We start from the raw sequence: 21590 nt of genomic DNA, 5'->3' as shown, positions 1-21590 counted from the left end.
GACAGAGCTCCAGCAGACACAGTCCCACATGGCACAGAGCTGTTGCAGTTTTAAAATCAGTCTGATTTTTTTCTTTAACAGGGGATCCCAGTGTAACTCCGTCAAGCCTGGAGTGACACTCTGAATCTGCATCTGCCTCATGTGAGTTAAAATCCTGGCAGCAGCATTTTGCATAAGCTGGAGCCTCTGTAGAGAGCTTTATTTTTTTTTCCTTTTTCTTTATTTTTTTTCCTTTTCAGGAAGGCTATAAAATTGTAATTGTATGTGTCTTGGCAGCAAAGGTAAACACAACCACACAAATGCATGAGAATTGCATACCTTACTGCACAACCCCTGCTCATTCCAGACCAGCTTCCCTGCTAGCACGTCCTGTGTCAGTCAGGGATGCCCGCACTCATCACAGACCTGAAGGCTTGCAGTGTTCACTCTGGGGTACTGCTTTTTACCTTTTAATGGTGTATTGTTAAGCCAAGTAATGGTATTAAGAGGAAGCTGGAATGCTGTCAACTGGCTTCTGTTTTTTTTAAACCTTTAGTTGTTTTCTTTCCACCCTGGTTGCATAATCCATGAGCACTGGATGCTGATTGCCCTGTGCTGCTGAAGCGGCTGCCTGTGTTGGAACAGGACTATTAAAATAACAATTCCTCTGGGACTTGGCTTTGTGGCAGAGACATGGTCATCAAGCAGTAAGAAAAATCTGAATAAGTTGTAGCACGTGCTTTGGTTTTACTGTCATCCCATGTGTGTTGGGCAAGGATGGTGTGAAACTGTGTTTGTGGCTCTGCCTCCTCCCCTGTCACAGAGCTGGGAATGCTCGAAGACTGTGCCCTTCTCAGCTGGGTGAAAGAGCTGGGCACAGGAGACTGCATGGCAATCAGCTGAATTCATGATGTTGCCATGACACACAAACTATCTCCATCAGCGGTAACAGGATTCAGCAACCAGGTCTGAGGGAGGGGATATTCCAGCAAAGTTAAAAACCGTAATCATGCATCAGAAAAAAGTATTGATCTGTCCTATCTACTCTGTTTCCTCATGGCTGCCTGAAGACATGAGAGAGAACAACCAGCCCTGAGTACAATTTTGAAATAGACTAACACCTGTAACTGGGGCATCTTTCCCAAATATGCTGCCAGAGTTGCAGTGATGCCAGCCTGTCCATTCTTCATCTGAGGAGGTGGATGGTTTGTTTGCCCAGAGGAAGCTCCAGTTACTCAAACAGGCTTATGAGAAATGTCAGGGGGTTGTGGCTCGTTCCAGCTGATGCAGCCAGTGCTGTGGTGTTGGGTGCTGTCAGGGTAAGCTCAGGGAGCTCTCAGTCTCTTCCCAGCTGTGTGTCTAATTAAAGGAAATTTTATCTGGAACAGTAAGTATGCCGGTAACTACAGAACATTTATTCTCCCTTTCACAAGTCCAGTTTCCTGTGTCTCTGTTTAGTTCATGTGTCAAGGAGAAGGCTCTCATTTTCCAGATATTGTGGAGTAGTAGAAAAATAGAGATGGGATCTGAGGCATGAATGAGCTAATAGTTTAGTTTTATTCAAAGAGACATCAAGGAAGCAAAATCTAGGGCTTGAGAGGTAAGGGGAATAACTGTCCCCACAAAAGAAATATTTAGATTAATCCTAATTAATGTACTGCCTCAGCAGAGACTTGGGACGATGAAGGCTGAGGTTGATACCTTTTCTTCAGCCTTTTTCCTAATGGTACTTCAGCTTGTTTCCTTAGAAAGTTAAAAGGAGGTCTGTGGTGATTTTCTAAGAAGGAGGGGCAAATACAGAAGTAAATAAATTGAGTGAGGGTGTTTTGTGAGCAGCTGACCTTGTGTCCCACACAGCTGTTTCCTGGTGGAGTGTTAGAAAGATACACAGATTGCTCATCAGAAAGCCCTACAATTTCCCTGGAAAGGCTCTGCTGGAGCTGTTGATGAACCACTTCTGATTGTCCAGAGATGTCTGTGTGCTCCTGCCCAGGTTCCTGTCTGGGCAGCACCACCATGGTTGGTGACTTCAGAAAGACCAGGGTTTCCTTGGAGAAATGTTTTGTTTGAAGTGATGTGTTATGGATTAAGTTGGTAGCATGTTCAATTTCCCAGTGTGCTGAGAAGGAGGAGCAGCAGCTCCATGGACAGAGTGGGGCATTGGTGCTTGTTTCACCTAATGGGGACCTTTACAGAGCTTTCACATTCTGACAATGTGTGCAGGTGTACTTACAAGATTTTTCCCTGGGAAGTGTCTTTACTGTCCTGAATCAGAGGATTCCTTGTTCCAGATGATGGTCTGGTGTCACTTTCACAATTTTGTTCATCACCTAACTGCCTATTGCTCCCTCCAACTCTAGCTCACTCCCCAGAATTACCTTGTCTGTCACTGCTTCCTTCATTAGCTGTACCTTTTGATTGTTTATTCCTATATATAGCTCAATCAATCCTTCCTTTCCTAAAGAAAAGACTACGTGCATTGAATGTTGTATCATGTTGTTGATGTTTGCCATTGGTATAACATTGCTTGGAGATTTTGATAAATGCTTTATTGATTTTAGTTATCTATTTAAGACCATTACAGGTTTGCTTATTACATTTTTAATGCTGTTAGTTTAATGGGGAAAATTAACTCTTAGGATTCTGGTACTTTTGAGGTTATTAAGAGAAACAGGAGCCCTCCATCATGGGTACTGTGCTTTCAGTCTTCTGACAGTCTTGTTTCATCTAAAGTCATTGCCTTTTAATTTTTTTTTTTTTTTTTAGTATTTTATATATTTCTTTCTCCTCTCACATTAAACTTCTGTATCCCACAGTATATATATATATATATATACATATATATAGATACAGATATATGCTGGTGAATACTGGACAAAGTATTCAATGTGTATTAATATAAATCATGAGGCCCACAGATGTGTTAGATATCTCTCAGGAAAAGCAGTCTGTCCTCTAATGAGTTTACTGTGTAACTTGTACATTTTCAGCTAAATTTGAAATACTCAAGTGTTGGAGGCAGTTGGACCCATTGAACCCATGGTAACCCTCTTTGCAGTCAAGGGTTTATTCATCTTAGGACCAGTTTAAGACAGCAACATTAGGGTATCCCACTCCTAAGGGGAAGGGAGCACCCAGGATTTGTAGGTGCTCGTGGTTGAAAGGAATGAGGAAAGTCAGGGGGTCCACAGAAGCTGACAAAGTTTTATTAGTAAATTACACTTGGCATGAGAATTGGTATGTTAATCCCTGACCTTCTAGTGTAAGCACACAGCAGTGGGGTTTGGATAAAGGGGTAGGGTAAAAGGGAAGAGAAAGAGATGAATTAAAGAGGGGAAGAGAGAGAGAAAGGAAGAAAGTGGGAAAAAGAGATCACCAGTCCTAGCAGCAGCACTCATGAGGTGCCCAGCGTCCTGGGGCACACCTTGAAAACAGGGCTCTTGCTTTCTATGGAAATTAGTTACCATGTGTGCTCCATTCTTCCAGACCTGAATGAAAATGGATTGGAGGGTCTTGGGTGGTCTTGATCTCCTCCATACAGTCTGTACCCACTTCTCAACCTCATTCCTGCACTTGAGCTGTGCTGTGCTTATCTCTGGGAGCCAGAACAAGGACGTTTGCCCAGAAAAGTGCTGTCCTTACCTCCACATAGCCCCCTTCTCCAGCCACATCCTGTTCTTTCCCACAACATGTTATTACCAACAATCCCTGGCTGTTATTACCCGCAATCCTTGCTCAGCTTCAGGACTATCCAGCTGTCTCAGTGTTTGAAACATGCACATTGGCCCCTTATCTTCTGGGCTTCTGCAGACATGCAGTGAGAGTAAACATACTGCCAGAGAAACCCTGTGATTTCCATCTGTCCTGATTGCCTTTTAGATGTAATTTAATGATCTGATTAAACAGTAACATTTGCAGCACGTGGGAAGGTCATTTGCAGGAAGAAGAGAGCCTGCATGGTAGGAATTACTTAGTTGAACAAGTCTGTATCTTTTGCGTGGAGTGAAGGGAAGGTGTGTGTCCCAGATGAGCAGCTCCTCTGACATGTGAGAGCAGTGAGCTTGCTTTAAAAAGTAGCATTTTGATGCACAAGGGTAATAATGAACAGATTTTTTGCAGTTCCATATGGTGTTATTAACAAACAAATCATATGTTAACTTGACAGCTCTACCTTCACACTAACTTAGTCTGCAGCAAACATTAATTCCCCTGAGATGAAATCTGGAACAATACTGAACTTTGGGATTGTATCCACAGCAGTAACAGTAGCACTGCAGTGATGAATTTCAGGCTTTCTAACTTCCAATACATATCCCCCTGCAATTTATTGGTTTCTTTATCAGCTTTGCAAAAACATAGCAAACCAAAACCATGTTGGAGCAGATGCATTAGTGAGTGTTCAGGCATCTGCCTGACAGGACTGCAGGGAGAGGAGCTGCTGTTTGAAATACATTTTTCCTGATGCAGAGAGCTATGATAAACTGATGGATATTTCATCTGGTGCACTCTGCTGCTGAAATTGAAACTGCAGCTCTGCTTCACTGCAGCCCTGGGACAGGAGCTAATTCCATCATGCTCTGGGCTGGGGGACCTGAGGCAACAAAGGAGGGAATGGTATGTGGAGGAGGGAGAATGGGTACATTACTTTTAATTGCCTTCTTGTTTAACCCCCTAGCTGTTTTCAGATTTTCTAACTGAAATCTCATCTTGGTACAGTGTATAAATCCCCTGAATACGAATCTCTTGGATTTGACCTGACCGTAGAAAGATTAGTTTCCATTGGATACCCTCATGAGCTGCTCAATTTTGTGTATGATCCTGCATTCCCTACCAGGTAAATGACCAACGGGTACCAACCCCGCCCGCTCGAGGCCCCGTTTCTTGTTCTGTGAAGTTCACAGGTGACATGTGAGGCCACCTTTTCAGCTGTGGATGTGAAGCCTATGGCTGGCCACAGATCATGGGGAAGGGAGAAGACTAATCCAGTATGTGGGGGGCCTTTGCACACATGAGCCCTTGCCAGCAAAGAGGGAGCATGCAAGAAAAGAACCCTCCTGAAAACATGGTCCAAAAATAGCCTTTCAAAGCAAAGACAGCAGAGGCACAATTGGATTGGGAGTGAAATCAGAATCAGGGGGAGGATGAGCCATTACTGTCCAAGAGGCTGCTGGGATGTCTCAGAACATTTTTCTTTAATGATTTTAATTAGTAGTGTTGTGGTGCATAAGACCTCCTGAAAATTAAGGTGACAGTAAACAAGAATAGAAGTGGGACCAATCAAGTTTTCTTGTCAAGATGAATCAAATGTCAAAACTACTTGATTTAGTAACTTTTTGACTTTATAATTTTACACTAAGTTAACGGTGCAGAATTTTGTCTTCTGGTGGAAGAGGTAAAAAAGACATTGTTTTGAACAAATCTTTTGATCTAACTCTGCACCTTCAAGTTCTTACCAGTTGTGCCTTTGCTGGATTTTGCTTCTTTGACTCCTTTGGAGTTTCTTTACAAAAGACTGGACCAGAGGGTTTGTTGGTTTGTTCCAGTTTCAGTCTGGCAGCCTCCTTGCTTTCCTCCTCTCAGCGTGTTTTACACTGAGATTTGCTGCTGGCTGTGCCCTTGCCTGTAACAAGGCACAGCCCCTCACAAACCTGTGATGAGAGCTGTGTTAAATCCTCCATCCCAGGGAGGGGGCAGAAGGGATATCTCTGTGGGAAGGCTGTGTTTGCCAGATGCAAGCTGCTAGATAAATGAGACAAGGTTTTGCCAGTCAGACCTGGCCATGTCCAAAGTATTGTGCCATGGTTGCATGCCCCGTCTGGCTTTGTCTGTGACAGAGCCATGAAAAAGCAGAGAGAAATTCCTGTATCACACCTCACTGTTCCCTGCAGCCCGACAGGGGTGTCAGGTGTGTGGCCCTGTGGCAGGGACCCACAGCTACCCTGGTGGATGCACAGCTGAGCCTTTGGAGGCCCTGGGGAGCAGGTCAGGTGTTTCTCCTGCCTGGTGATGCTGGGCTCTGGTTATTCACCTGCTGCCAGCTAAAAGGGACAGTAGGGACCCCATCTGCATCATAACAGCAGCTCTGTTCTGATGCCCCATGCCAAGTCAGCAAAGCTGTTCTAGAGCTGTTCTAGGTGCTGCTAAAATGGTCACCCCTTAATGCACTTTCCTTTTCATATCCTAAATTGCTTTCTTAACAGAGGCCTGGTGTTTGACACCCACTATGGAAACCTGCTGAAAGTGGATGCCTATGGAAACCTCCTAGTATGTGCACATGGCTTTAATTTCCTCAGAGGGTGAGTGCAGACTCTTGACTGTTCTTTTTATCTTAATACAGTCCATTGTGTCTCAGTGATCCTCAGGGCACCCATTGTATATGGAGTCACAGGGACTCTACTAACAGCAGAGGCTGTGTTGGTGTTCCTACAGCTCCCTTAGCTATGAATGAACTGTCTCAGGTACAGCAACAGCCCAGGTGTTCACAAGGAGAAGGGCTGTGCCACCTCAGGCACATCCATAGCAAGCTGGGAGTAGAGGAACATGTGCTGTGGGAAAGAGTTAATGGGATCATCCAGGGGTTGTTCACCTGTCCTGGCACAGTTTAACATCAGCAGCTTGTCAGTCAAGACAAAGTCATTGCATGAGGACCTGTGCCCCATGAGACTGTCAGCTCCACAGCCATTGTTAGAAAGTTTGAGGGTGTGTACTGGCTTGGGGTAGGAATAATCTTGCTCTGCCCTTTGTGTTTCTGACCTTTGAGGGTGTCAGAACTGAGCCTGAGCCTACATTTCCTGCAGCCTTCCCTGGCTGCTTGTGTTTCTTGTCCCAGAGAAGGTGCTTTAGGAAGCAGAGAGGACTGCACTGCCATGTTCCTCGTGTGTCCCAGCAAATCCCCACTCCCACGTTCCTGTTGCAAGGGCATATGAATGCAAGGCCAGGCAAGCTCAGGGGCCCCAGGGTGACAAACCTGGTCATTGCAGGCCTCTAAATTCTTGCATCAGGACTCCAAAATTTAGAAAAAAAACCACTTTTATGTTGCATTCAAGTTCCTCTTTAAACCTAATATGATCTTCAGTAGCTCCAGAAATTAAGGAGACCAGAATAATGATATGAGTTCATTCATTGCCACCCTGCTGATGAATTGCAGAGGGCCCCACACAAGCCTCCTGCAGCAGAGCCCTGTATGCCCCTGGCTGAGAGCTGCTGGGAGAGCGGACAGCAACACATGGAAAGTGGGGGAGAGTTTAAGATAAGCAAACAATGAAAGTGCAGATGATTTAAAGCATTCTCCTAGCCAGCAGCATGGGGCTTAAGGTCGAGCTGTGGACTCAACCTCTCTGTGTCCCTGGGTGGGCTCAGTTTGCTGATTCAGCAATGAGGGTTTGGTCATGGCTCTGCTGGAGTCAGCACAGCCCAGGGAACACCCCTGGATGCACTTTTCCTCTTCTGCCAACAGTGCATATAGGGAAGCTGGGTGTTGATTAAAGCACAGCAGACTTTGGTTAGTGGACCCTGCTACAACTCTGTTTTGCAGGTCAGCACTTTTTATCTTCATTATGCTTTGTGGTTTCACTCTTCTCCACTTTATTTATTCTCAGGCCTGAAACACGGGAGCAGTATCCAAATAAATTTATCCAGAGGGATGACACAGATAGGTTTTACATTTTGAACACGTTATTCAATCTACCAGGTGAGTCTAATGTGAGCCAACACAGGCTTCTTTCTGTGCTTTTTAAGCCAATAAAGCTTTGCTGATGTACTCTGCTTTTCTTTTTGGGTTTTTTTTGCCTTTTCTTCCTTTGGGCACAAAGTCTAAAGTTAGCAGGCTGTGTGATGTTATCCTTGTCTTATAATCCCACTCTGTTTCCTTGCAGAGACCTACCTGTTGGCTTGCCTGGTGGATTTCTTTACTAACTGTGACCGGTACACGAGGTTTGTATTCCCTCCACTCTGAGATGATGATGGAACAGTAAGATTGTTATTGTTTTATACAAGAGCAATACAGCACAGATAGAGCTGCTCAGCACAGATAGTGCTCAAAACCACTCAAGTGGTTTTGGTGGGCCTCCTATAATTTTGTGGTGCTACGTTGATCTGTGTGTACAGTTTATGAAGGCTTCCTTCACAGGGTACAGCAGTACCACCATCCCAGGGAGGGATGAAGTTGGTATTTGGGGCAGCATCTAGGATTGCACACTTTTTACAGGGTGATTACAGGCACCATTCAGTTCATTTTGTACCTGCATCCATTGGAGCCATGTCTGAACTGGTAACTGAAAGGCTGAATTTCCTCAGCCAGTTACCACGAGTGCTTCATGTCGTAATAAAGGACATTACTCACTTAGAGGTGAAGTGCTCAGTGTGGTATAAAAGGCTGTGCAGCATGAGTATTTACCTTGCTGTCAAAAACATATAAGCATAAAAACAAGCTGTGGTTTGAACTGGCAAATGTGAATGCTTCTGTGCTGCTCATCACCTGATGTGATGGGTCATCTTTGCATATATGTGAGTAGAAGGCAAAGGTTTACAGTGGTTTCACCTGGGAGCAGAGGAGCTGTTTATGCTGGCAATCCATCAGGTGAAGTACCTTTTCTCAGGAGAGGCATGATGATTGCTGTCATAATAAATACAGCTCTCTGTAATCCTTCTTGATTTCTTCTAATGCAAGCTGTCATGCTGTCTCAAAGATACCTCCGGAGTATCTTGTAGCTTCTAATGTTACTTCTAAGTGTTTAACATAGAAGCAGTTCCTCCTCTCAGCAACATTACATTTAGTTGATTTCCATGACTCTCCCTTCTTTAGTACTGGAAAGAGGGAGAAAGAACACTAATTTGTTTATTCCATCAGTACCATTAATCTTCTGTTAAATGCTGCAAATGGCATTTTTGCAGTTTTCTGCAGTCTTTTTACCTTCTTATAACGTGGGTGAGAAGTAAGAGTTACAGTCACAGAAAGCTGTGGTACAGCTGTGGAGGCACAGACATTCCTGGTCCTGTTAAACTGCAGTTGTAGCCTTCTTTCAAGCCTGAGCTGCAGTAAAGCAGTAGATAAGAAACCATGGTGGTAAGATGAAAACAGAAGATCCAAACAGCATTTTGAACTGTCTCACTTCTTGGTGTGTTTCTTACTTGCTGTGACTGACTGCTAAAATCTCTCTTCTGTCTCCTCACAGCTGTGAAACAGGGTTTAAGGATGGAGACCTCTTCATGTCCTTCAGGAGTATGTTCCAGGATGTTAGAGATGCTGTTGACTGGGTTCATTACAAGGTGACTGCAAGAACTCCGTGGGATGTGTGTGGCTGTAACTGGGTTGGAGGGGCTGGTGTGGAACTCCTGAGTTCAGACGTTCTGTGCCTGCTCTGGGCAAGGGCCCTGCTTTGCCGCCTAGTGAGCAAATAATAGATTGCAATTGTATGGGAGTAAGTCCAGATCTCAACTGCCCTCCTGGTATGGGAACATACCTGTCTTGGCTTCCTATTCCTTTTTATTGTGCCCAGATTTCATTTTTATGCTCTAATTCATGGGTTTTAGAGTGTGATGCCACGAGGGTATTTGCACTTCAAGTCCACAACTTGTACATTGTCCTAATAATTAAAACAGTATTCTACTGCAAATTGTTTACATTGGCACTATCCTACATTGTCTAAAAAGTACTGGCATTAAAGAGAGAAATATATCAGCTGTTCTCTAATTAGAGAGAAGCATTTCAACTTCTGCACACATCTGTGCAAATTTAGAATATAATTTTGTGAACATTAACGTATGGTTAAAGACCTGATTTTCTTGTTCCCCCTCATTCAAGCAGTCTGTTGGGTGGGATGGAGAACCATCAGAGGATTACTCTGCTCACAATTGTACTTGTGGTGGTCCTTTTACCCATGCAGAAGTCAGGAACCTATTTTTCTTTCCTTATGCAGTGTTGTGTGATACATGTTGGAGTTGGCCTTTGAGTAAAGCATTATGGTCAGTGTTGGAGACAGGTCGTTAACTGTCTTGTTTGGTATGGCAAATCTATTTTTTGTTTGTTTCTATTGTATTCCCTTCTGAAAGGGTTAAAATGCTGTTGAAGTGGATTATTTACCATGGTGAGGGAATCGATGGATCACAGAGTTTGTGATGGTCCCTGCTACTCAAAGCCTCTCATCTCTAGAGTCACTGGTTCAGATTCGCCCTGGTTTGTACTTTCACAGCATTTTAAAGTGTGAAAGTTGGCATTACTTTGTTGTCTCTTACATCATAAGTTTCCATGACCTCACTGGGTTCTGTTGTTTCTATTTCAGGGATCGCTTAAGGAAAAGACCCTTGAGAATCTGGAGAAGTACGTGGTGAAAGATGTAAGTGTGAAGTTACTTTACTTGTGCTATGTGACATTCAGTACTGACTAAGCAGGCAAGAAATAAACATGCTGATTTGCTTTACTAAATCACAGAACGATAAGGCTGTGATTTCTGTTGTAATAACCAAAGTGGAAAGTTCAGATGCAGCCTTTATTCTGAGCCAGTGATCCACATGATTTTGTATTGATGTGCACAGTTTTATACATAAAATGTAAAAGCCAGAGGAAATGTGATCAAGGTGAGCACACTGGCAGAACTCATGTTGTGTCTTTCAGTGGTGAAAGCAACTGTGTTCCCTGCCCATGTTTTTCTGCCCAAGCAAACCTCTCTTTAAAAAGCAACAGTTGAGCATCTTTTTAGCCACGTGACAAGAAAGTCACACTTAGCCATGAGGGACTGAGGGAAAGATCCTGAAAAGCTCACCAGTGTCTAGTCTCTTGAGAACCCCAAAATGTGTGTTCAGCACATCTAATTGAGCAAGCTCCAGTGGTTCCCTTACTCCTGCCATCTCTGCAGTGTACAAGGCCTCTCAGGACCACTTACGGAGTAAGTATTTTTTAGTTTAGATCAGCTCTGTGGTAGATTATCACTTTAAAGCAGTTAACTTTGTTTCTAGTTACACGCCTACAGAATTCCTAGGTAAGTGTTCAGTGAGGTAATCAGCTATTTTGGCAATGGACTGAGATTTCAGATTCAATAAAAATAGCCCCAGGAATAAATTCTCCCTAATTTGAGGTTGGAATTATAATGCGTTCCAACTTGTGGCTCGTGAGCTCAGATTTCACCTGCCTCTGGGCCCATTTCGGGAACGGACCTGGAGCTGGAGCAGATCGGTGGGAGCAGCACAGGGTGCCTGGCACTGTGGTTGGCAAAGGCACTGCAGCCCTGCTGAGCCCTTCCCCCTCGCCTTCCTCCCCTGGGCTGTGCTCTGGAGGGGTTACCTGGATGGACCAGCAGCTTTCCTGGCTCTGGCCAGTGCACAACACGTGAGTTTGCTTGCTCGATGGTTTGATTTGCCTTTTTTTTGTCTGTTGGGATCATAGTTGAGTGTTTTTCCCATGATGTATGTATGTAACTTTTGTGTGTGACTCAGATGTTCCCCTTGGCTTGCAGGGGAAGCTGCCACTGCTGCTCAGCCGCATGAATGAAGTGGGGAAGGTGTTTCTTGTCACCAACAGTGACTATAAATACACAGACGTAAGTGCTGCTTCAATTGTTGGGTTGGTATTTCATGGAATAAGCATAAGCCAGCCAGTCATTTGGGTGGGTTTTGATGGGACATCTTCTGGTGGAGAATTGTGTTTTCTAATCTACATGTAGGGTGGGTTAGTGGTGGCTGCAGATGAAGTCTTGAGTCACCTTTTGTCATCCTGGCTCTGGCACTGAGCTAGTACAGGCCTGGTTTAAGTCTCTCTGTGCTTCACTCAGTTCCTCAGTAACTAAAAGGCTGTAAGGGAAAGTGATACTCAGTTTTGGATTTTAGCATCCTTTAAAATGCAGACATTCCTTTTCAAGTGAGATAGTCTGAGTACAGACAGGTCACCAAACCAAGGTCCTGGAGAGGTCTGAGACCCAGCAAGGGCTGTCTGCTAAGATGAGAAATAAACACGGTTACTTCCAACTCCAGGTGAATGTCAGGATGTTGCAACGCTGCTAATCTAAAGATTTATATGCTATTTAAAGCATTGTAAGATATGCCTGAAGCAGTGTGCAGTTTTCTGAGGCAACTGTGTTATTGAATTATAAAAACTACTGGTTTGATTCCTATCATTGTCCTGTTCCATTCATTTTGTCTCCAGATCTTATGCTGACTTCTGTGTAAATTCTAAAAATAAACTTCTGTAATATTAAAAGATAAAATCAGAAAAGCACACTTTTATAAACTACACAAATGCATGTCTAAAAGCACGTATTTTAATGCTTTCTTTCTCTCTTTTAGAAAATTATGACTTACTTGTTTGACTTCCCACATGGACCAAAGGTATGTGAATTCTAGACTGCAGTTGCAGTTGACACTGATGTGCCTAATTATCTGTGTAGCTGGAAAGCATTTTAATCCTGCTTCATCGGCTGCATGGGATTAGCTGCTTTAATCTGGTTAAAATACACTTGCTGTTTTGTGTCCTGTTTGAATGAGATCAAAGCAAATACAATATAACAAAGAGAAAAGGGGCATCAGCTGGTCTTAAATGATAATCTGTGTTAATGATAACATTATTTCAGTGATAAAATGTCTCAACTGTGGCATTTTACCGCCAGATTTCTTAGAAATAATGCACAATAGTTTAGAAGTTGTTTAAAAAAGCCATGATGGCAAGGAAATAGTTTTATAAAACAGCAGAAATGTTTATGGCTGATTGTACCTTAATTATCATAACTCCAGAAGTTTTAGTCATGCTTTTTTGTTGTTTTTCTGAGGCCAAGACTCAGCCCTGCAATTTTTGGAGAAAGATTTATGATACAAACTTAAACTGCTGTTTCAGTCTCACAGTGAGAGGCTATCTCATGTTCAAAAGATATGTTCTCACACTGCTTTAAAAGCAGAAGGCAGCCAAGAGGGAAATTTTGAGAGCATAGATACTCATCACAACCGATAGCTAAAGAAGCCCCTTGCTGTGGTCTTGATCTCACAAAGTGCGGAAACATGGAGCAGAAAGGGCTTGGTATCCTTTGGGCAGGGCTGTGTTTCAAATCTCTGTGGAATAGAGTTCAGGCATCCCACTCTTGGCAAAAGCAGCAGCATGGCCTGGTAAGCTGCAGCTGTGGAGTTGCATGTGTCCGGATCTGTGTGGGATGTCACCTTCAGGAACAGTGGCAGGGTGTCATTTACTGCATCTTTTTATGTGGCAGCTGTGCCCTGACAGGGATGTTCAGTGCTGTCCTCAGCCTCCACTGCGAGGACTGGGATAGGATGGGCTTGTGGCTAAATGGGAATGCTTTAGGAGATGATGCTGGCAGCCCAGCACAGGAGGTATGAGCTAAGGGATTTTGATGGACCAGCAATGTCCCAAGGTTATGGCTATGGACAATGACACTCCAGTTAAACTCTGTGTGTTTTTTTGTGTTGTTCCTGATTCTGGGGTTTGTTTTTGCCTTTGTAGCCTGGAAGTGCCCATCGGCCATGGCAGTCCTACTTTGACCTAATCCTGGTGGATGCACGAAAACCCCTCTTCTTTGGGGAAGGCACTGTATTGCGGCAGGTGGACACGGTGAGTGGCCATGGAGGGTACCTCCATGGCTGGAAGGGCTCCTGCACCTCCTCTATGGCATCTCTCAGTGACAATGGGCAATGCAGTGTTTAGAAAGGACCTACCCTAGAGGTTGTGGGCTGGAGTCTCCTCTAAGTGATTCCTGAGCAGCCCCATCACCTCGAGGCTTTGCTGGCTTCCCTAACATACTGCAGGTGACAGTAGGAAAGCCACCTCTGTGCTGCTTGGGAGTGAGACAGACAGACAAAGAGTGACATATCAATGCTATCAATATAGAAAAGATCCAGACCATGACCTGTCAGCACTAACACAACACCTCCTTCCACAGGTGACCGGGAAGCTGAAGATTGGTACTTACACTGGCCCACTGCAGCACGGCATTGTGTACTCGGGAGGTGAGGCAGGAGCCCTTCTTGTTGTGTGGAATGGCTCTGATGTGGCCTTCAGCCACTCCAGCTGTGAGAGGACTTCTGCCAGGCAAGGTTGTGCTTCCCAAAGTGCATTGTTTTGTGCCCTCTGCACACTGCACCAGAAGCTTTGTGTGATCAGAGCTGCACAAGTGCAGGGAAGAGATGGACCCCTTCCTCCTCAAATATCCTTTTCTTCCTTGCCAGGGAGGGTCTGGGAAATGCCTACAGGGCTTTTGGTGGAGGGGTGGCTGCAGCTGGCCTAGTGCAGTTTCCCCAGCTGTACTTCAAGGTGCTGCCACCAGCGTGAACACGCTTGGAAGGTTCCACCAAGCAGGGAAGGGTGGATACAGAGCTGTCTGTGACGCCCAGGGTCGGGGCAGGCAGCATGGCCCCTGTTGCTGCCATTCATGTAGGGGTGTGCATAGGCAAAGCTGCTCCTGGGTGAATTACCAGGCAGGTGAGCAGTGTCCAGGGCAGCCACGGTCAAGCAGCTGTTTTGGCTCACTGTTCTGAGCCATGCCGTTCTTCTCTCAGGCTCTTCGGACACAGTCTGTGACCTGCTGGGGGCCAAAGGGAAGGATATCTTGTACATCGGAGACCATATCTTTGGAGACATCCTCAAATCCAAGAAACGCCAGGGCTGGCGGACCTTCCTGGTGATCCCCGAGCTGGCGCAGGAGCTGCACGTCTGGACAGACAAAAGCGGTCAGGAGCCGGGCAAGCCCCTGGCCAGGCTTTGCTCTTGCTTGTCTGATGCTGCACCCCTGAGATCGCCAGGGCTTAGGGGTGCAGGGGAGAGATCACCCTGGCTTGCCACTTCTCCTTTTGGCCCTTTTCACTGGGTCTGGATGCTGGTGGCAGCAGCTGGGGTGCCTCTCTGTGGGCTGGCCTTGGGGTCCTCGGCCTTTCCTGTGCTCTTTCCCAGGCTATTGTAATCAGCCAAGTGCTGCCTTGGCCATGGGAGAAGCTGCAGCTGGGTGGGGTTGAGTTGTTCCTCATCGACAACTCCAGAACCTCCTCTCCTTCTTCACATATGGAGCTGTGCCATCTATGTTAAAAAATATCTGACAAGACCTCAGTTACTCTCCCTGTAATGCCTGGGCCCTGACTGCTCTCCCATCTGCAGGGAGTCCCTATTCACCAGCGTCTTCCTCCTCATTCCTTCCACTCCCTCTGCCTCCCTGCTGCCAAAGTGCTGTGTGTTTCCCATCCTCCTGCGCTCCTGCTTTTTTCCCAGGTTTGCCCTTTGGTCAGTGTAAATAGGGCTGGGGGTTATGCAAATTGCCCCATGGCTGGTTGGAAGAGCTGCAAAGGTTCAGCCTCAAAAACAAAAGGGCCAAGGAGAAACCAAGCCCTAGTTCTGCCCAGAGCACAGAATGATTGACTCCTCTCCCTGCCCAGAGGCCGTGAGATGCCTCCAGTGTCCCTCTGCTGCCACGAGAGGGAAGTGGGCAGGGGACTGGATTCACTTTCAGCGCTTTCCATTTCAACAGTTTAAACTTATCCTTTTCCCCTTTCTTCTCTGGATTTTTCAGCCCTTTTTGAAGAGCTGCAGAGTCTGGACATTTTCTTGGCTGAGCTGTACAAGTGAGTGTTCAAACAGTGACAATTTCCTGCTGCTTTCCCCAGCTAACAAGCAGCAAAACCTTGGGGTTGGGGTTAGAGGCACTGCTGCTGGAGCCTTGACTCAGGCCTGGGCTCTGCCCATAGACCAACCTTCCCCTCCAGACCAGCCTCCCTCCCCTGAGCCTCATCCCATAGCATGTGGTTCTGAAAGACTTTTCACACGTGTATTTACCTTCTCGCCTGTAACTAGGCATCTGGACAGTAGCAGCAATGAACGCCCCGACATCAGCTCCATCCAGAGACGCATTAAGGTACCAATCATCAAAATCCCTTTTCATCCTTCTGGATCCCAAAGGGCTTAACAACCCAACCCCACTGCTCAGTCCTGAAATGCTTTGCTCTGCCTTTGGGTGGGCACAGCAGGCTTGGCAAAGCCACTTTGTCTCAGCTCACTGGTGTCACTGGCTCTCCTGAAAGGCAGCCTGGTCTGGAATAGGGTCCCTTTCCTCAAGCCCACAAGCAGCACTGGCTGAGGGTGCTCACTGCTGCAGCACGTGGCAGTGGCACACATAGGCTCACAGGTTCAGCCAGCCCTGGGGTGCCAGCCCAGGGCAATGCTGGCCCTGAGCCTTCTGCCGCCTTCCTCTCTGTTACCTGGGGCTCAGCTGTGTCCTGATGCCACAGGATACAAGCACAGAAAACCTTGCTGGAGATCCTTGCAGGTCTCACGTAGCCCTCAGCCCTCCGGGTGCTCTGCCTCAGTGTTCTGAGGTACTGCCTGCCTGGCCCAGGATCTCACCTATCTCTTCCTCGTAGAAAGTGACCCACGACATGGATATGTGCTACGGGATGATGGGGAGCCTGTTCCGCAGCGGCTCTCGGCAGACGCTGTTTGCCAGCCAGGTGATGCGCTACGCTGACCTCTATGCAGCCTCCTTCATCAACCTCCTCTACTACCCCTTCAGCTACCTCTTCAGAGCCGCCCACGTTCTGGTGAGTTCCAGTCCCAGGGAGGTGGGCAGGGTCCCAAAGGTGCTCACACTGGTGTCCATTCTCACTTCCACAGGACACAACAGCACCGTGGAGGGTTTGGTGGCAGCGGACTGTAGACCAAAGGGTCACATTCTGGGGTTTGGTGTCCATGTGTCTCAGGGAGGCAGCCTGGGGCTGGGGCACTCCTTGTCACCTCCTCTCTCTGTTCCATGTGCAGATGCCACACGAGTCCACAGTAGAGCACACACACGTCGACATCAATGAGAAGGAGTCGCCGATGGCCACACGCAATCGCACCTCGGTGGATTTCAAAGATTCCGACTACAAGCGGCACCAACTGACCCGTTCCATCAGTGAGATCAAACCGCCCAACCTCTTCCCCCAAGCACCTCAGGAAATCACACATTGCCACGATGAAGATGATGATGAGGAAGAGGAAGAGGAGGAGGAAGAGGAGGAAGAGGAATAAGAAGGAAGAAACCAAGTATTTCTGAAGATAAACCATGACTCTAGCAGTGATCAGGAATGGATTCTGTTGTTGGGGCCCTTGGGGTGATGGGTTGGGGGGTGTGATTCTTGCAAAGGCACATTTTGAAAGTATTTGGAAACTTCTAACAAATTAACACTAATTAGGAGGAGACCCTTGTTTTCAGTTTTGCAGACGGTTCAAAAAGCTGATGGATTCTAACTGGGTGGTGCATTCAGATTGGACTGCCCACCTGTGCTGTCATGCTACTCCCATTACATTTTGGGATGCTGCATGTTTCTGCCTTTCCCATGATGTGTTTAATTTGGTTTTCATTTGAACAGTGTCCTGTGAATGGTTTTTGGCATTTGTTACATTCTCTGTGGAGTCAGAAGGGATGTGCTGGGCCCCGCAGGAGACATAATTATCCAAATCCTGCTGCCCATTAGGTTGCTGACCTTAACCCTTTGCTCCTGGGTTACATAATCCCCCCTCCCCATGTTAGCCAGGGTGTTGGCTGTGCCTTCCAGGACTCAGTTTACCTTCTGTTGGTGTGAATTTCTCTGTGTAAGGGGTTTGACTCCTCCAGCCATCATGGATGGCAGTGAGATTCCAGCTCTTGCACATCTGCTGCCATATGCATTTCACCTTGTAGCGACTTGTTACCTTCTCCCAGAGTGTCCAAGCTCTCTCACCATTGGCACGCGATGCATAATTTCCAGGGCATTTCTCAAACAGCTGAGCTACACACTGTTCTCAAATCCTCCATTTTCAGCAGTAAATATTAACCCAGGAGCTTGAAGCTGCTGCTTTAGCATTACATTATTCACTCTGTGTTCCTCCTGACCTTTCTGTCCTCTCAACTTTAAGTGAAGCATCCCAAAATCAACCCCAGCCACCATTTGGAGTGAAAGGGCCTGTTGTGCCAGGGGGTGCAGGCCACATGGACCTGCCCTAAACTAGGAGACAGCACAGCCACAGAGCCAGCCCCAGGGTGGGAGCTGGGAGCTCCCGGCCGTGCAGCAGCTGCCCTGGTCTTTGCTCTGGTGCGGAGCCTCACTGCCGGCCGTGCTGGGCAAGGCTGCGTCCCTGGCCACGGAGGGTGACGGCTGCTGTCTGGGGACTGGGGGTGTCCCAGGGATGGGCAGGTAGTCCTGGTGCCTGAAAGCCGGCCCAGGGAAGGCACAAAGCTGGCACACAGCTGGGCAGCAGTGCCCTGTGGTTTTTCTCTGAGTCATGGGTGCAGCCTCCCTTACTCCAGCCTCTGCTGTTCGCTGCAAAGGGATTACAACGAGGGCCCTCTTGTGATTAATCTGACTGTTGTTTCAGTACCATAAACTCATTTAATTTTTTTCATTTTAAAGTATCTTAGTAGAAAATAAAAGAAGAAAAACCACACCACCAACATCTGAGCAGGAAAATGCTGCTCTAGTGGCAGTTGTTCTAGTCAATAAATGATGTTTCTAAGAAATGCCTGGTGCTGTGTGGCGTGTTGCTGAGATGATGAGGGCTGTGCTGGAGTTGGTGGGAAGAGATGGGACTGGCCAGTGGGGTGCCAGCAGGGTGGGTAACTGGGGAACAGCAAGAGCATCTTTGGGAATGGTCATGTGAAGCACTGAGGAGCAGTGACAGTGGCTCTTGCAGTAAGGGCACGCCTGGTCCTCACACTGCCCCAGGAAGCAATGGTGAGGCACGAGGCTTCTGTTACCACCATTGCATCAGCCAGGAAAGCATGGGGAGGGCAGAGAAACTTTTGTCTTGAACACAGAGTGAGGAGGGGTTTATCATGGTGGGAATGGAACATCCCTACGCTGCCACTACCTCCAACACTGTGTCTTGCTAGGACTGTTTCCCATAGACATTACCAAGGTCCACTTCCTGCCCCTCTGCCCCTGCAAGACACATGGCCAGGGTGGCAGCAGGGCACAGCACAGGCTGTGCTCACCAGGAGCTGCAAAGCAGCTTAAATAGACAAGAATACCCAGGGAAGGCCAGTGCTGCCACACAAGGCCGTGCCTGACTAAGACAGGCAGCCTTGGGCACTGCTGAGCTCAGCCCTCCCCTACAAACCAACTCCTTCCTCATGCCAACCAAACCAGACCTGAGGAGTTTCCCCCATCAGCACCACCACAGAAGACTATTCAATATTAGGGCCCAAGGTGCCAGACAGAAAAGTAATACTAAATGGCAACAGCTGGTGGCCAACACTCAACACCTGACACTTAAGGGATTGCTGAAAACTTCAGAGCACTGGGTCCCTGACACCTCAGTTTTGGGGTCTGGAGAGGAGCTAACACGTACCAAGTGAGGCTGGCTGCAGGAGGGGTTCCAGGGAGCTGTTCCCGAGCTCTTTCACCAAAGGCCATGTTGGGCTCTGCTATGTTTAAACTTCGTTTCTCCAAGTATAGCTACTTGAATTTTTTAAGCTTTAGCTCAGCAGCCAGGGGAGGCATGCGGCTGCAGAAAGGGAGGTCTGGGGAGCTCCATGCATTCCTCCTTCCCAATCAGTCACCACAAATAGCTCACTCCCAGCCCAGGGCTATTTCTGACTGAGATGGGGAGAAGAGTCTTCAAGGCTGGAGCAATGGAAAGTATTTGACCCTCACTTCGTGGTGGGAAAATACCAGGCAAAGCCTGACAGATGCACAGGCACTGCCTGGCCTTGTACCATCCTATCCATCTCATGCTGGCTCACGATGAAGCTGTGGTAACCATGGACCAAGAGCCAGGGTGAAGCTTCTTGCCCCAGCTGGCACTGGGGACATGGCCACAGCCCGGGCTTCCAGCCCACACCCACAGGCAGCTGCCCGTGGCTGATCTGCACCAGCTGTCACTTTCCAGAAGCTGGTGGCCTGGCAGTACCTGTGTCTCCAATCAATCTGCAGAGCCTCAGGGAAAGCTCCTCTGCTCTCTCTGCAACCTGTGCCCCAGCCCAGGGACAGACATGCTTTGCTTTATCCCACCAGCAATATTGTCTCCTGCAGAAAAAGCCTGGTGGAAGCAAGGCGAACATGGGGGGAGCAGGCCCCAGCCCGTCCCGAGCTCTCATTGACCTGATTTCTGGTTTCTCCCACTTTCCCCACCACCTCACGCCCACCTCCCCTGCTCTGTGGAGCCAGAGGGGACTCATAGGGGCTGCACAAACCAAACCCTACCAGAGACAGGAGCCCAAGGCTCACTGCCCTTCGCCACAGCCCTGCAGACATCGTGTGTTGGGCACTGCCACTTCTGACCAGGTCGCAGTCATCAGAGCTGCTCCCAGCTCCTCCTTTGTGCCACCTCCTCACTCAGCAGAGCAAGGCCCAGCTGCACTCTGTACCAGGACATGCCTGACGCCCTGTGCCAGTCCCTGAGCCGCAGCCATTCCAACCTCCAGCCTGAAGCCCCAGCATGACAAACATGGATATAGAAATTCTGTAACTGCAGAGCCTGGCCATGACAGGAGGCACTGCTGGAGCCTTGAGGACACAGAGCCCCGGGTACAGCTTCGGGCACTGCTTCTGCCCTGCTTCCACAGCAGCCTGGACCTAGCAGCCAAAACCCATCCCACCTCCCTGAAGGGACCTGGCCTCTTACACCCTCCCTCCCAGAAGTCCTGGGCCCTCTCTCTATCCTGCTGTTCATTACCACCAGAGCCAGCCCTGAAGTTGGCCTCCACATTAATTCTACTTCCATTGTGCTTGTAGCATCCCACCACCCTCCACTGGCTGCCAGGGACAGGCACACACAGGGGAGCAGGAGTCCTCAAGGACCTGCCACTCTGTCTGTCCTGCTGATACATCACGGTCTGGAGGAATGGGGCCATCCTGCAGCACAGAAGCAGGCACAGAGGTTGCACTGGGTGCAGCAAAAATCCCCACAAGGTTTGAGCAGCTGCTGCCCATCTTGCTAACCCAGGGTCTGGCAGCTCAAGAGCTCAGCATGAGGAACGCTGGGTGCAAGGAGAGCAGCCAGGTGGAACAGCTGTGAAGAGGGGAGGGGCTGAGGGATGGCAGAAGCACAATATGGGCACATGGCAGGGCTGTATCTGATATTCAGGAAAGGGACTGTTCCTCCACCAGTGTGAGCTGGAAGTGATGGTGGGCAAGGGACTAAGCACAGGCTGGCTCTCCTGCTCAGAAATGTCTCTGTTGCTGCAGGCTCCACTGCCAAAACCCCAGCATGAGGGGAGAAGGCAGGGAACTCAAATGCAGGGGGATGGACCAACTCACTCCACCAAACTTCTCCTTCCCACAGAGGCGCCATCATCCCCAGCCACATCCCTCACTGGAGCTCCCAGTCAGGCCCGGCGGGCAGGAACAGGCGCTGCACAAACGACCTACGGAGAGCAGGTTGTAAATAACAGCTTTTTATTACTGAAACAAAAATACCCTCACCCTTGAGGGAACTTCAAAAAGTCAGCTGCTTGCCATTGCCACCAGCTTCCCAGCCAGCCCCTGATCAGCAAAGCCACCAGCACAGCCCTCCCCAGCGTGAGGATTTACAGGCCCAGACCCACCAAAGCGAAGAGCAACACCTGCCTCTAAAGGAACAAGATCTGGCCTCTCTGTGGCTCTTGGCAGCTGAAGTGGAGATTAAAGACTGTTAAATGTGCCAGTAGGAGAGATCTGGGCACAGGATCACAAACATC

General features: G+C 47.8%; 1 protein-coding gene across 8 annotated transcripts in view; it reads left to right on the top strand.

Moving 5' to 3' along the window:
- The window catches only part of NT5C2 (5'-nucleotidase, cytosolic II), a 59768-nt gene extending 41337 nt beyond the window's left edge, over positions 1-18431 (top strand). For 5 of the 8 annotated variants that reach the window (XM_002197021.7, XM_072931214.1, XM_072931216.1 and 2 more), the window contains 15 exons: positions 4696-4813; positions 6180-6275; positions 7578-7669; positions 7854-7911; positions 9153-9246; positions 10260-10313; positions 11430-11513; positions 12256-12297; positions 13418-13525; positions 13854-13920; positions 14470-14640; positions 15471-15522; positions 15752-15812; positions 16318-16494; positions 16712-18431. In XM_002197021.7, coding sequence (XP_002197057.1) covers positions 4696-4813; positions 6180-6275; positions 7578-7669; positions 7854-7911; positions 9153-9246; positions 10260-10313; positions 11430-11513; positions 12256-12297; positions 13418-13525; positions 13854-13920; positions 14470-14640; positions 15471-15522; positions 15752-15812; positions 16318-16494; positions 16712-16963 — 1526 coding nt within the window. In that variant the 3' untranslated portion in view covers positions 16964-18431. Of the gene's footprint in view, positions 1-81; positions 142-239; positions 282-4695; positions 4814-6179; positions 6276-7577; positions 7670-7853; positions 7912-9152; positions 9247-10025; positions 10154-10259; positions 10314-11429; positions 11514-12255; positions 12298-13417; positions 13526-13853; positions 13921-14469; positions 14641-15470; positions 15523-15751; positions 15813-16317; positions 16495-16711 lie in introns of those variants that run through there. The other 3 variants (XM_072931217.1, XM_072931218.1, XM_030276338.4) reach the window with 3 other exon arrangements.
- The last annotated feature ends 3159 nt before the right edge of the window (positions 18432-21590 follow it).

The sequence above is a fragment of the Taeniopygia guttata genome, chromosome 6 (assembly GCF_048771995.1).
Source record: "Taeniopygia guttata chromosome 6, bTaeGut7.mat, whole genome shotgun sequence".
Taxonomy (NCBI): domain Eukaryota; kingdom Metazoa; phylum Chordata; class Aves; order Passeriformes; family Estrildidae; genus Taeniopygia; species Taeniopygia guttata.
The sequence above is the reverse complement of the archived record's forward strand: the minus strand, read 5'-3'. Positions and strand labels throughout refer to the sequence as shown.